General features: G+C 38.1%; 2 protein-coding genes across 2 annotated transcripts in view; one reads left to right on the top strand and one right to left on the bottom strand.

Annotated features, from left to right (window-relative positions):
• LOC143031692 (zinc finger BED domain-containing protein 5-like) overlaps nt 1-12,736 on the bottom strand; it is an 83,184-nt gene that overhangs the window by 23,668 nt on the left and 46,780 nt on the right. The gene's annotated exons all lie outside the window — the stretch shown is intronic.
• Nucleotides 2,676-12,736, top strand: part of LOC143030758 (facilitated trehalose transporter Tret1-2 homolog) — a 16,256-nt gene continuing 6,195 nt past the window's right edge. Inside the window, exons 1-4 of the mRNA XM_076193966.1 lie at nt 2,676-2,743; nt 6,246-6,319; nt 10,344-10,479; nt 11,130-11,521. Coding sequence (XP_076050081.1) covers nt 6,269-6,319; nt 10,344-10,479; nt 11,130-11,521 — 579 coding nt within the window. The 5' untranslated portion in view covers nt 2,676-2,743; nt 6,246-6,268. The remainder of the gene's footprint in view (nt 2,744-6,245; nt 6,320-10,343; nt 10,480-11,129; nt 11,522-12,736) is intronic.

The raw sequence follows: 12,736 nt of genomic DNA, 5'->3' as shown, positions 1-12,736 counted from the left end.
CTCGCCATGTCTAATTTGCTCTTAAATTCGCGCACGCGCGCGCGTGTGTGTGTGATCACGTGTTGGACTTGTGATCAACATCTATTTCCCTCCCGAAAGAGAGCTCAGATCTCATATATTACCGATCTATGGGCAATGTTGTGACCTTACACACACCATTCCCCACCCATGAGAGTTGGAGTAACGACTCGCAGCGCAGCGATACTGAAATTATTTTAGCCCTGTGTGTGTACGTATGTGTGTGTGTGTACGTGTGTGCGCGCATGTGTGTGTGTATAGGTGTAGGTGTGTGTGTGTATAGGTGTAGGTGTGTGTGTGTGTGTGTGTGTGTGTGTGTGTGTGTAGATGTGTGTGTGTGTGTGTGTACGTGTGCACGTGTGTGTACACGTGTGTGTATGTGTGTGTGTATGTGTGTGTGTGTACGTATGTGTGCATGTGTATGTGTGTGTACGTGTGTGTGTGTGTATGTGTGTGTGCATGTGTGTGTGTGTACGTACGTGTGCATGTGTATGTGTGTGTACGTGTGTGTGTATGTGTGTGCATGTGTGTGTGTATACGTATGTGTGCATATTTATGTGTGGTGTGTGTACGTGTGTGTATGCATGTGTATGTTTGTGTATGTGTACGCGCGCGCGCGTTTGTATGTGTGTGTACATGTATGTGTACGTGTGTATACGTGTGTGCGTATGTGTGTACATGTGCGTACGTGTGTGTACGTGCATATGTATGTGTGTGCGTATGTGTACGTGTGTGTGCATGTGTATGTGTGTACGTATGTGTACATGTGTGTACGTATGTGTACATGTGTGTGCTTGTACGTGTGTGTATGTGTACTTGTGTGTACGTGTACTCGTGTGTACGTGTGCGTATGTACGTGTATGTGTGTGTACGTGTGCGTGCATGTGTATGTGTGTGTGTGTGTGTGTGTGTGTGTTTGTGTGTGCGTGTGTGTATGTGTGTATCCCTAGTCCTTGGATCACGTGCTGGGCCCGTGATCGACAGCTATTTCCCTCCCGGAAGAGAGCTCAGAGCTCGTATGACCAATCTATGGGTAATGCTGTGACCTTACACGCACCCCCCCCCAACTCTCCTCCCACGAGAGTTGGAGTAACGACACGAAGCGCAGAGATACTGAAATTATTTCAGCCCTGGGCAGTATTCGAACCCGGACCGCCGTAGTGACAGTCGAGGACTCTACCAACCGCGTCACCAAGTCGTGTATTAGTGTGTGTGTGTGTGTGTGTGTGTGTGTGTGTGTGTGTGTGTGTGTGTGTGTGTGTGTGTGTGTGTGTGTGTGTGTGTGTGTGTGTGTGCATTCACTTGGTCTTTGGATCACGTGTTGTGTGTGTGTGTGTGTGTGTGTGTGTGTGTGCAGTTCAATGATGGAAATTAAGTACATTAAAGTAGTAAATAAATAAATAAATAAATACATACATACAAAATATAAAGATAATGTAAGAGACAAGACAAAGCAATAGAATATGAAAAAAACAAATAATGATTAATAAATAAGAAAAAAATATATATAAAATTAAATGAAAATAAGATAAAATAAAGTAAAATAAAATACAAATGAATACATCAAAACAAAATTAAAGCAAATAAAAAAAAATACTAAAACACAAAAAATATTTGAGACACCACCATTCTAGAAGCGTTTGATATACATGAGCTCTGAGCTCTCATGCGGGTGGGTAATAGCTGTCGATCACGCGTCCAGCTCGTGATCCAAGACCATATGTGAGTTGATTAACCGTTTATTGGAATATTTCGTCCTGCATTTGGTCCCTCGCTCGCTGTCTCCCTCTTTCCCGCCAAAAAACTGGGAGGGGTGGGGACCAGTTTTTGGTCCGTTTCAGTGGCGAGTATAAGGAGACAACCTTTTTTTTTTATTCTTCTTTTATTTTTTTTTTTTATCGCCATATTTAACGTCCGCATGGCCAACCTCTCTCCCCATCCTCCTCCTCCGTATTATCGACATTTCTTCCTTCTTCTCCAAGAACATACAACTTTCGCAAGTTACTTGTCTTTCTTGAATATTGTCGACTATTTTCAAATAGTCGACAAATTGAAAACGGTCGTCTTTCGTTTGTGATTTATGGATTATTAAGTAAACCTTTTCATTTTCAAATACGTATCAATTGATCAAGAATGGAATATTTTTCTCTCTTGATAATTATCTTTTTATATTTGTTAGTGGGATTAAAAAAAATCCATCTGTATGAAGACCAATTCTTGTGATATTTAGAGACAGACGGATTTGAGTGAATGAAATGACTTCAAGAAGAAACTACAATAGATGGATAGATAAAAAATAATTTAATTAATAAATACATAAGTACTCGTGCATGGATACATGAATAAATAAACAAATCAATTGATCAATTAGTTAATAAGTAAATGAATAATGGACAATCTAATTGATTAATGAATATAAATTAATGAATAGATAAACGAATACAGAAATAAGTAAACAAATATATGAAGAGAGATAAATGAATAAACACAAAATTACTAAATTAATAAAAAAAAGTCATAGAGTTTACCATGCACCCATACTTTATTTTCATGTTTTGCAGCACTGACAGATACGACGTCATGTCGGTGGTCAGTGACGTCATATCGCGAGGGTCAAGAGCGCGGGAAGAGGAAGGTGATCTAGTCTCTCCGCTGCCCTCACTCAGTCTCCATCTCTCTTTCAAGGGGGAAGGAGTGATCACGCGCGTTTCCTTGTGACACCACTGTGAGTGTATTTTAGTGCATATGAATTTACATATTGAGGTTCTTTAGTGCATTAGAGGAGAATGAGAAAGGAACATAAATAATATCCGTCATTATTATGACGTCATAAGTACCCGGAAAATAATTCACCATGACGTCACAATAACCGTATATATTTTTCTATTTATTTATTTACTATTTTTTTTGCGTAATACACGTAGTGTTGTATTTTGCTGTATTGTGTTGTATTCTGCCCCAGCGCGCGAGTTGATACAACAGGCGAGGCCTACTGACCTTTCGGGCAGTTAAAAACTGACCCGAAAATATATTTTTTTTATTCGTCTGCATTGAGGTGACGAAAGCGGTTAAATGAGGTTAATTCTTAGTTAAGTTCAAAGCTAAAGCAAAACATGATTTATACATCCTTATGCATTTATTTGTTTATTTGATTCTGGTAAATTAATTTATTTATTCATTCATTCTTTTATTTATCGATCACATTTCATTTACCAGAAGCATTTAATAAATGAATAATAATGATAATAATGATAATAATGATAATAATGATAATAATGATAATAATAATAATAATAATAATAGTAATAATAATAATAATAATAATAACAATAATAATGATAACAATAACAACGATATTAATAAATCCCATTCCGAATTACGGAAATTGCGAATAATTGGCAACTACGCAACCCCATGTCAACAATAAATGGCGGAAATCTTTTCATTGACGCTTTTCCTTTTGCTTGGAAACCAACGCGCCCCTGAGGAGAGCAATTGTTCACTTATCGTGGTAATGTCAGAGTGCAAGGTGAGCCATGCAACATCACGGTGATTGGCAAGAAAACTTATATATTTTTTCTAACAGTGTGATATCAGGCAATGAATCTCATGTACTTAGAAATGACGACGACGACGATGATAATCATAATAATATCGATATCAATAATAGTAATAATAATAATAATAAAATAATAATAATAATAAAATGATAATAATAATAATAATAATAATAATAATGATAATAATAATAATAACAATGATTTATATATCTAACGTATTTGGGGGAAAATCCACACGACTTTATAATGTGTCCCGTTAAAACTGTTGGCTCCGCCCCCAAATTGATGACGTCATGTCGCAAGTACTGGATGAACTCCGCTCTGCACCGGGTGACATTTTGGGCCACTTGAATGCAAGCACCAATCACCCGCTAACCAACCTGGTCACCCTTTCAACTTTTTTACGCAGATAAAATAGAATTTGAAAACTTCATGCGGTGTATATATACTTGGCCATATCTTGTCTTGTTTCACGTCTTGTTCCACTTAATAAAATTGGATGAAATTACAAGATTTATTGCCAATATATCATAATATTCTTCTTCGTGTATTCTCATTATTATCATTTTGGGTTAAACGGTAGAATACAAATGTCGACGTACCAAGGTCGTATTTGGATGTCAGAAAAAAACAATAAATAAAATGGACAATGAATGCATGGATAAATAAATAGATAAGATGTATACATTTTATGTATAAATGAAAATAAAATATTACAACATATTGTAAGTTTATCCAACTGTACGCACACACACACACACACACACACACACACACACACACACATATATATATATATATATATATATATATATATATATATATATATATATATATACAGGCTCACTAACGTACATGGTCAACAATAATTGAAAATATAACGTCGTTAGTTTTTGCTATTATTGAAAAACATTGACAACGTGCATTCAATATCGACCCAAAATTCTCTTTTTTATATTTTCAAGTGATTTATTCTAAGTTATATATAATTCTAGATTCGCGCTAGCACGTTCGTTGTAAATTGAATTGTGTTAGTGCTGTATTGTGCGTTTAGACGCAACAATCTGAACAGGTGCTGCCTTTCCACAATGACGTTGGCGAACGTCGGGTTACGCAAGGTGAGTGGATGACTTCCTGTTTCGCCAAAACGTATTTCGCCAAATTAAGTGGATTCGATTTGAATTTCACAGAATTGCATTTCGACAAAGTCAGTTTTATCAAGTTTGATTTCGCCAAATTAGCTTAAATCATATTACATTTTACCAAATTACGTCCTCACACGTTGCACTTAACTAAATCATTTGGTCAGATTCCAATTCGCCAAATAATTTTGTGTCAATTTCTTTGGCGATATGGGAATTTGACGAAACTATATTCACGAAAACATCTTAGAGACATAATTTGGCCAAATCTCTTAGAGAAGTTGAAATTTGGCCAAACGACTAGGCGAAGTTGGAATTTGACCAAACATTTGCTCGAATTAGGAATTTGGCAAAACATTTGCATGAATTGGTAATTTGGCCAACTTTGTGTAATTTTGGCCAAACAATTTGGCGAAATAGGAATGATTTGTTTGTGGCAAAATAGGTCGACGACGCGTTAAAGAATAAAAACAAATAAATAAAATGATAATATTAATGAAATAGAATCAATCTGAATTCATACTAAACACAAACGAAATGCATACAAAGACAAGAGAAAGAATATAATAAAAAAAAATTCCAATGATGGGAAAATAAATAAATAACGGAGTGTCAATAATAATAATACATACATACACCAAAGGATTTTTTCCCCTTACAAGGGAGGTAGCCAAAAAACAAAGGCATAAAAACCACTCTCACTCATTCCATCCTCAATACACTCCACTCCCCTCCACTCTCCCTCCCTCCCTCCCTCTTATCTTGGCTCCTCCTGGATGACGCGTCATCCCTGCATCCTGTTCACTGCCCTGGGTCAGAAGCAGTGTCGCAAGACACAGGACATCCACAGCAAGGCCGCTTCGTTTAATCGGCGACCCCCCCTCCCTCTCCGTCCCCTCATGTAAATGTCAAATGTGAAAAAATATTTTTATAACAATAGTAAATAATGATAATAGTTTTCATAATGATGATGATGATGATAACAACAACAACAGCAATGATAATAATAATGATGATAATAATAATGATGATAATAATAATAATGATAAAAATAATAATGATAATATGATAATAACAATATATAATGTAATAATAATAATGATAACGATAATAATAATAATAAACATAATAATAATAATAATGATAATAGTAATCATAATGATAATGGTAATCATAATAATTATAATAATAATAATAATAATAATAATAACAATAACAACATAACAATAATAACATAACAATAATAACATCATAATAATAACAATAATAATAACAATAATAATAACAATAATAATAACAATAATAATAACAATAATAATAACAATAATAATAATAATGGCAATAACAATAATAATAATAATAATGACAATAATAATAATAATGACAATAATAATAATAATAATAATAATGGCAATAATAATAATAATAATAATAATAATAATAATAATAATAATAATAATAATAATAATAATGTAATACTGATATTAAAGATGATAATAATGATAATAACAATGTCGAGTTTCAGTTGGACCTCTGGAAGGAAGAAACATGATGTGGTGGAACGCCTGGCATGACAGAGTACCCGGGAGGATCAGACAGGTAAGTGGCGACATCTCTCTCTCTCTCTCTCTCTCTCTCTCTCTCTCTCTCTCTCTCTCTCTCTCTCTCTCTCTCTCTCTCTCTCTCTCTCTCTCTCTCTCTCTCTCTCTCTCTCTCTTGTCTAGAGAGAGTGTCGTCCACAACTACATTTTGCCCAGAGCCCTTACATAACCAACTGCTACCCCGGGGCAAAGTTCTCAATTGAGCATTGATTAAAGAAACGAAAAAGAAAATGTAGATATTTTGAGTAAAATTTAATTGATATTTTGTTAATGTCGACATTATGCATACATACATATATATATATATATACCAAGGCTTTTCCCCCCTTACAAGGGAGGTAGCCATTCCATCCCAAAATACACTCCACTCCCCTCCACCCTCTTCCCTCCCTCTTATCTTGGCACCTCCTGGATGACGGGTCATCCCTACACCTTGTCCACTGCCCTGGGTCAGAGACAGTGTCGCAAGACACAGCACATCCACAGCAAGGCCGCTTCATTAAATCGGCGACCCCCCCTCTCCGTCCCACCATGCAGAAAAGGAGAAGATGGGGAGAAATCCCTTCGGGCTGCGTCAAATTATGCTCACACATACTACCTCACCCCCATCCCCCCACCCATTCCACCTCATGTATCACATCATCATCCATATACAACCATTCTCCATTCACCCCTATCTTCTGTCCTCTCCCGTCCTTCCTCAGACGTTCCCCTCTTCCCCAAAGCCCCCTTCACCCCATCCATCCATCTCATCCTAGGACGCCCCCTCATGTTCACTCCCTCCTCATCTGCCTTCCATACCTCTTTTACTAGTCTTTCTTCACTCATTCTTTCCATGTGTCCAAACCATCCTAATACTCTTTCATCAACCATATCTCCCAGCTCTCTTACACCCCTGTTCTCCTCCCTACCTCCTCATTTCTCACTCTATCCAGCCTAGTTACCCCCATCATACTTCTCAGACATTTCATCTCAAACACATTCAAACTCCTTCTCTCTCTTATGTTCCATGTTTCTGCCCCATACAGTGCTGCTGGCACAATCACTCCTTCATACAGTCTCCTTTTAGCATCCATTCCCAAATGTCTATTCCTCATTACACTTTTTAATCCACCAAGGCATTTACTCGCTTCTCTCAATCTACATTCTACCTCCACCTCCACTCCACCCTTTAATGTCACATTTGCACCCAAGTATTTGAGTCAAATTTAATTTGTATTTTCTTAATGTCGACATTATAGTTATTGACTTGCGAATTGATTTAACATGTTTTGATATTTTTTATTTAATGTCCGTACTGTAGAAAGGATAAGGGGGAAATATTTCATATTTTGTGGATTCTAAAGCAAAAATTGTCAGTTACCGGTAAAATGTTCGGGGTATCTTTGACCTTTTGTTTTTGATTATCATTATATTGTCAGCCTTGTGGACGGCAACTCCAGTCTAGAATTACCCCCTTCCCCCCAATAAGGGAGCCCTGTCACCAGGATAAAATTTTGCCAAATTTCATATCACCAGATTAAATTTGGCCAAAATTCGTGTCGCCAAAGCATGTTTTGCTAACATTTCGCCAGACTAGCTTAGGTTAAGTGTGTTTAGCGAAAGAGGAATTTGGCAAAATGTAATGGTCGGGGTCCCGTCTCTTGTCAAACTTTTTAATCTTTTGATTATTTTCTTAAATGTCTACATTACAAACTTCTAATTTCTTACAGGAATTATGCATCTATATACACATTGTTAATATATTTCACATTACGTGTGTTCAATTACCATTTTATGTGTAAACAGACTCACATATTTTTCTGCCTTCGGGGATGTCGACAATTCAACCAGAAAATATTGAAAGAAACTGTGAGGAAACAATGACGTCATGTCAACGAAACGATGACGTCATGTCGACGAAAAGATTATTATGGAACTTGGTGTGTGTGTGTGTGTGTGTGTTAACTTCCTCTTTGATGTGTTTAATGTATCTATTCCCTTGATTATTCATTCATTTGTTTATCAACCTTTTTATAAGGAGGTGTGTAGTAACTATAGATGGTTGTCGCTGCTGGCAACAGTTTACAAAATAAAAGCAAAAATAGTGCACAGACGCTGGGTGAATATGAAGCAGGTTTACTCTGCGATAGATTCACCTCGGGCCCAATATTTACCCTAAGGCAAGTCCTCGAAAACATGCGAGAGTTTGCCCGAACCAGTTATTTAATATTCAAAGACTTTAACCCATTAAACTCCGATGACAAGATGTCTTGTCATTTGGTCAAATAAAACAAAAAATTATAAAACACCAAAATGTTTGATCCAACACCAGAAAAATATGACGTCAGTCCTCCTCGCTTCGCTCGCGAGCGCGCGAGCGAAGCGAGGAGGACTGACGTCATATTTTTCTGGTGTTGGATCAAACATTTTGGTGTTTTATAATTTTTTGTTTTATTTGACCAAATGACAAGACATCTTGTCATCGGAGTTTAATGGGACAAGCGTATGACTCCCACCACAGGAACGGCTTATGGGCAATGCTATCAGGCCTTGGGACTCCCACCGAGCTTGTACAGTGACAATACTTGCAAAGCACACTCCCCTTATTATCTGATATTCGCCAGGGATGCCTTTTGTCTCCATGGTTGTTTAACCCGACACTGGAATGAGTTATACGTCAAGCAATAACAGGGGAGAGTGATCTACGATTAAAATTTTACTTTGAGTATTCTGAGTAAAAGCAGCAACGACTGCAACAGCACTGTAGGAGAGAGGCCAAACGCAGAGTATGGGTTCCAATATATTTGACGTTTCGCCAAGCAGCAGGGCTTCTTCTTCTTCTGAAGCCCTGCTGGGCGAAACGTCAAATATATTGGATCCCATACTCTGCGTTTGCCCTCTCTCCTATTGAGTGTTCTGGCTTATGCTGATGACGCAGTGCTTTGAGCAGACAATATGCCCCAACTTAAAACAAACCTTTGAAGCGTTCATGAGAGTAGGAGAGAAAACAGGCCTCAGAACAAATGTAAACAAGACCAAAACAATGCATGCACAGAGAAACCTCCAACATTAAGAATATAGTGAGGTAATGGCTGGATGCACTCTTGAAAGAGTGGACAATTTTGTTTACCGTTATAGCACCAAAGAACAACATCAGTAGTGAAATAAACCGCGCATAAGCGCTACAACTAGAGCTTTTTGTGCCATTAACCCACTTCTTAAGCATAGGCTGCTGTCAAAGAGATCCAAACTACGACTGCCATCAACAGTGTTCCTTCCAGTCCTCATATATGGAACGGAGATATGAAATCTCGCAGAAGATCTAGAGCGGAGGATGATAAGCTTTGGGAATGGTCTCCTATAGACCATATGTGGCCCTGTATTTGACTCGGATCTTGGCACCTGGAGGAGGAGACACGCCCGTGAAATGCGAGGTCTAACACACAAGCTTGTAGCCACTGACTCCATCAGATCCGTAGAACTCAGATGGATGGGTCAAATCCTCAGAGCAGGGGACGACGGACATGCTAATAGACTCTTTAAGCCATTCAACTCCGATGACAAGATGTCTTGTCATTTGGTCAAATAAAACAAAAAATCATAAAACACCAAAATGTTTTATCAAACACCAGAAAAATATGACGTCAGTCCTCGCTTCGCTGCGAGCGAAGCGAGGACTACTGACGTCACATTTTTCTGGTGTTTGATCAAACATTTTGGTGTTTTATGATTTTTTGTTTTATTTGACCAAATGACAAGACATCTTGTCATCGGAGTTGAATGGCTTAAAGAAGAACTAATGGGAGGTGGAAGACCCTTACGATGATCACAAACTCGGAAGGACATAGTGGTGGCAGTCCTGGTGATCTCTGTCCATAGACCAGAGACCGTTGAGCTTGGAGGTAAACCGTTGTAGCGGCCAAGGACTTCAACAGGACTATAGCGGCAGGAGATTGAGTGAGTTTATATGTATTTATTTATTTCCCCTTTATAACGTCTTTTAGTATACATTTTATCCTTTTGCATTGTTCTCTTTCTAGTACCTCTTCATATTGGTATTGACTGGAACGGCGCAGTCTGTGGCCGTTGTCATGGCTTGGCCTTCCGTCCTCCCTGGGGTTCACATTTATAACGGACCGGGAGGAGACCTCACCCAGACGGACATCCGTTGGCTGTGTGCGTCCGCTTTGGTTTGTTTACAAACGTCCTCATCAATTGAGACACATTTGCTGCAAGTCGCCCGTTTTCAAACGAAAATATATTACCCTTTTCTGATTATCTGAAATCTAAATTCAATCTGCCTCCAATTTCAAAATTAATATATATACAGGGTGTTCCAAAAAATTTGACGTCATTTCGCAGGCCAATAATTTTGGCGATTTTCGTTGAAACGACCTCAAATTTATATATCTCTAATTGTTTGAAATGCACATTAATTATGTCATCCATTTCATGACTAAGAATGTCACATTTTCTAATTATCTGAAATGTAATTTAATTAGATCGCCCATCCTAAAAGGAAAGAAAACCACATTTGTAAATATCTGAAGCGTGAATTAATTCTGTCGTCCATTTTAAGATTAAAAACGAAAATACATGAGTAACTTTCTCAAATATGAAGTGTAAATTGATTCTATCGTCCACTTTAAATTTCAAAACAAAAATATGAATATTTTTTCTAATATGAAATATAAATGATTCTGCCTTCCATTTAAAAAATTAAAACAAAAGAAAAAACCCTAATTACCTAAGGTATAAGTAATAAGTACAATTATAATAGTAATAGATAATGACGATGATCGTTATTCCTTTTTGTCTCACTGCAGCCTCACTCTTCAGCCTGCCAACGGTCCTACTGCCTCTGCTGACCAGTCTGGGCGAGTCGCTGGGCCCAAAGCGGCTCCTGAGCGGGACGCTGCCCGTTCTGGTGGTGACGTGGCTCGTGATGGCGGTGGCTCAGTCCAAGGCCCTGCTCGTGACGGCTCGAGTCCTGCAGGGCATCACCAGCGGCCTGGCCCTCTCTCTCCTACCGTCTCTCCTGTCGGAGGTGGTCTCTCCCGAGGTCAGGGGTAGGGCGCTTCTGGTTGTCCAGTGCCAGCTCTCTCTTGGGCTGGTGTTGATGTACACGGCAGCGGCGCTCCTGCCCTGGCGTTGGGCCACCGCCCTTTGCACCATCCCCGCCGTTGTCGTCTTTGGGCTTCTGTTTTTCCTGCCGGAGGTATGGACGAAATCCTATTTTTTTTTTTTTTTTTTTTTTTCACTTGCACTGGTCAACAAATTTGATTGAAATACCGGTCCCACAAGCAAAATGAGGTAAACTTGATAGACTATTTTTTCTGCTGGTTTCAAATATGTTTTCAGATTTTTTCTATCAGGTATATTTTTTCCTGTTATAGCATATTAAATTTTGAACAATTATAACTAGTAAATGAGGCTGGTATTTCTATAAAACGTACCTTTAAATGTAGAAGTGTATGCTTTTCGAGCTTATTTTGCCTCTGGGAGATCCATTTTTAGTGTTTAACAGTAATCAGCCAACATTGAAGAGCTTCACTTCCCTTGATACCGGGTCTCCATGTCCTGGTGAAACCTCTCACCGTGGTCGTCACTGACGGCGCCAAGATTCACAGGGAAAAAGTCCAAGTGAGAGTCTAGGAAGTGGATTTTTAGGCTCATATTACATCCCAAGGCCTTGTCAGTAGCACTTTTCAGAATAGTTATTTGCTTTGTGACTCCCCAAAGACTCTGCTCAAAATTTCTTAACCCATTCAACTCTGATGACAAGATGTCTTGTCATTTGGTCAAATAAAACAAAAAATCATAATAAAACAACAAAATGTTTGATGATCAAACAGCACCAGAAAAATATGACGTCATCAGTCCTCCTTCGAGGAGGACTGATGACGTCATATTTTTCTGGTGCTGTTTGATCATCAAACATTTTGTTGTTTTATTATGATTTTTTGTTTTATTTGACCAAATGACAAGACATCTTGTCATCAGAGTTGAATGGGTTAAATGACAGCCATGCAGCTTCTTCAAGACCATTTAGTTCTTGACCAAAAACTCTGTTCAGAATTTCTTAAATGACAGCCATGCAGCTTCTTCGAGATCATTTAGCTCTTCACCAAAATTCTGGTCTCTTGCCAGCTCCCTAATCTGTGGTCCAACAAAAACACCTTTGATTTTTGCGTCACTTACTCTAGGAAACTTATTTTTCAAATATGTGAATCCCTTGCCAGTTCTATCCATACCTTTAACATTTTCATCAACTCTAGCTATATGCATAGGAGGCAGACAAATTTTCTCTTAATCAATAAGAGGAGGATTGACAGCATTCTTCTCTACTGGGGTCAGAGATCGTTTCGGCTACACATTCTTTTTATAATGATTTTTTCTTATCCCGACTGTCTCACTCACAGAGAAAACAACA

The sequence above is a fragment of the Oratosquilla oratoria genome, chromosome 12 (genome assembly GCF_046742065.1).
Source record: "Oratosquilla oratoria isolate Oo_2021 chromosome 12, ASM4674206v1, whole genome shotgun sequence".
NCBI lineage: Eukaryota > Metazoa > Arthropoda > Malacostraca > Stomatopoda > Squillidae > Oratosquilla > Oratosquilla oratoria.
Note: the sequence above shows the minus strand (reverse complement) of the source record. Positions and strands in the feature narration are given on the sequence as shown.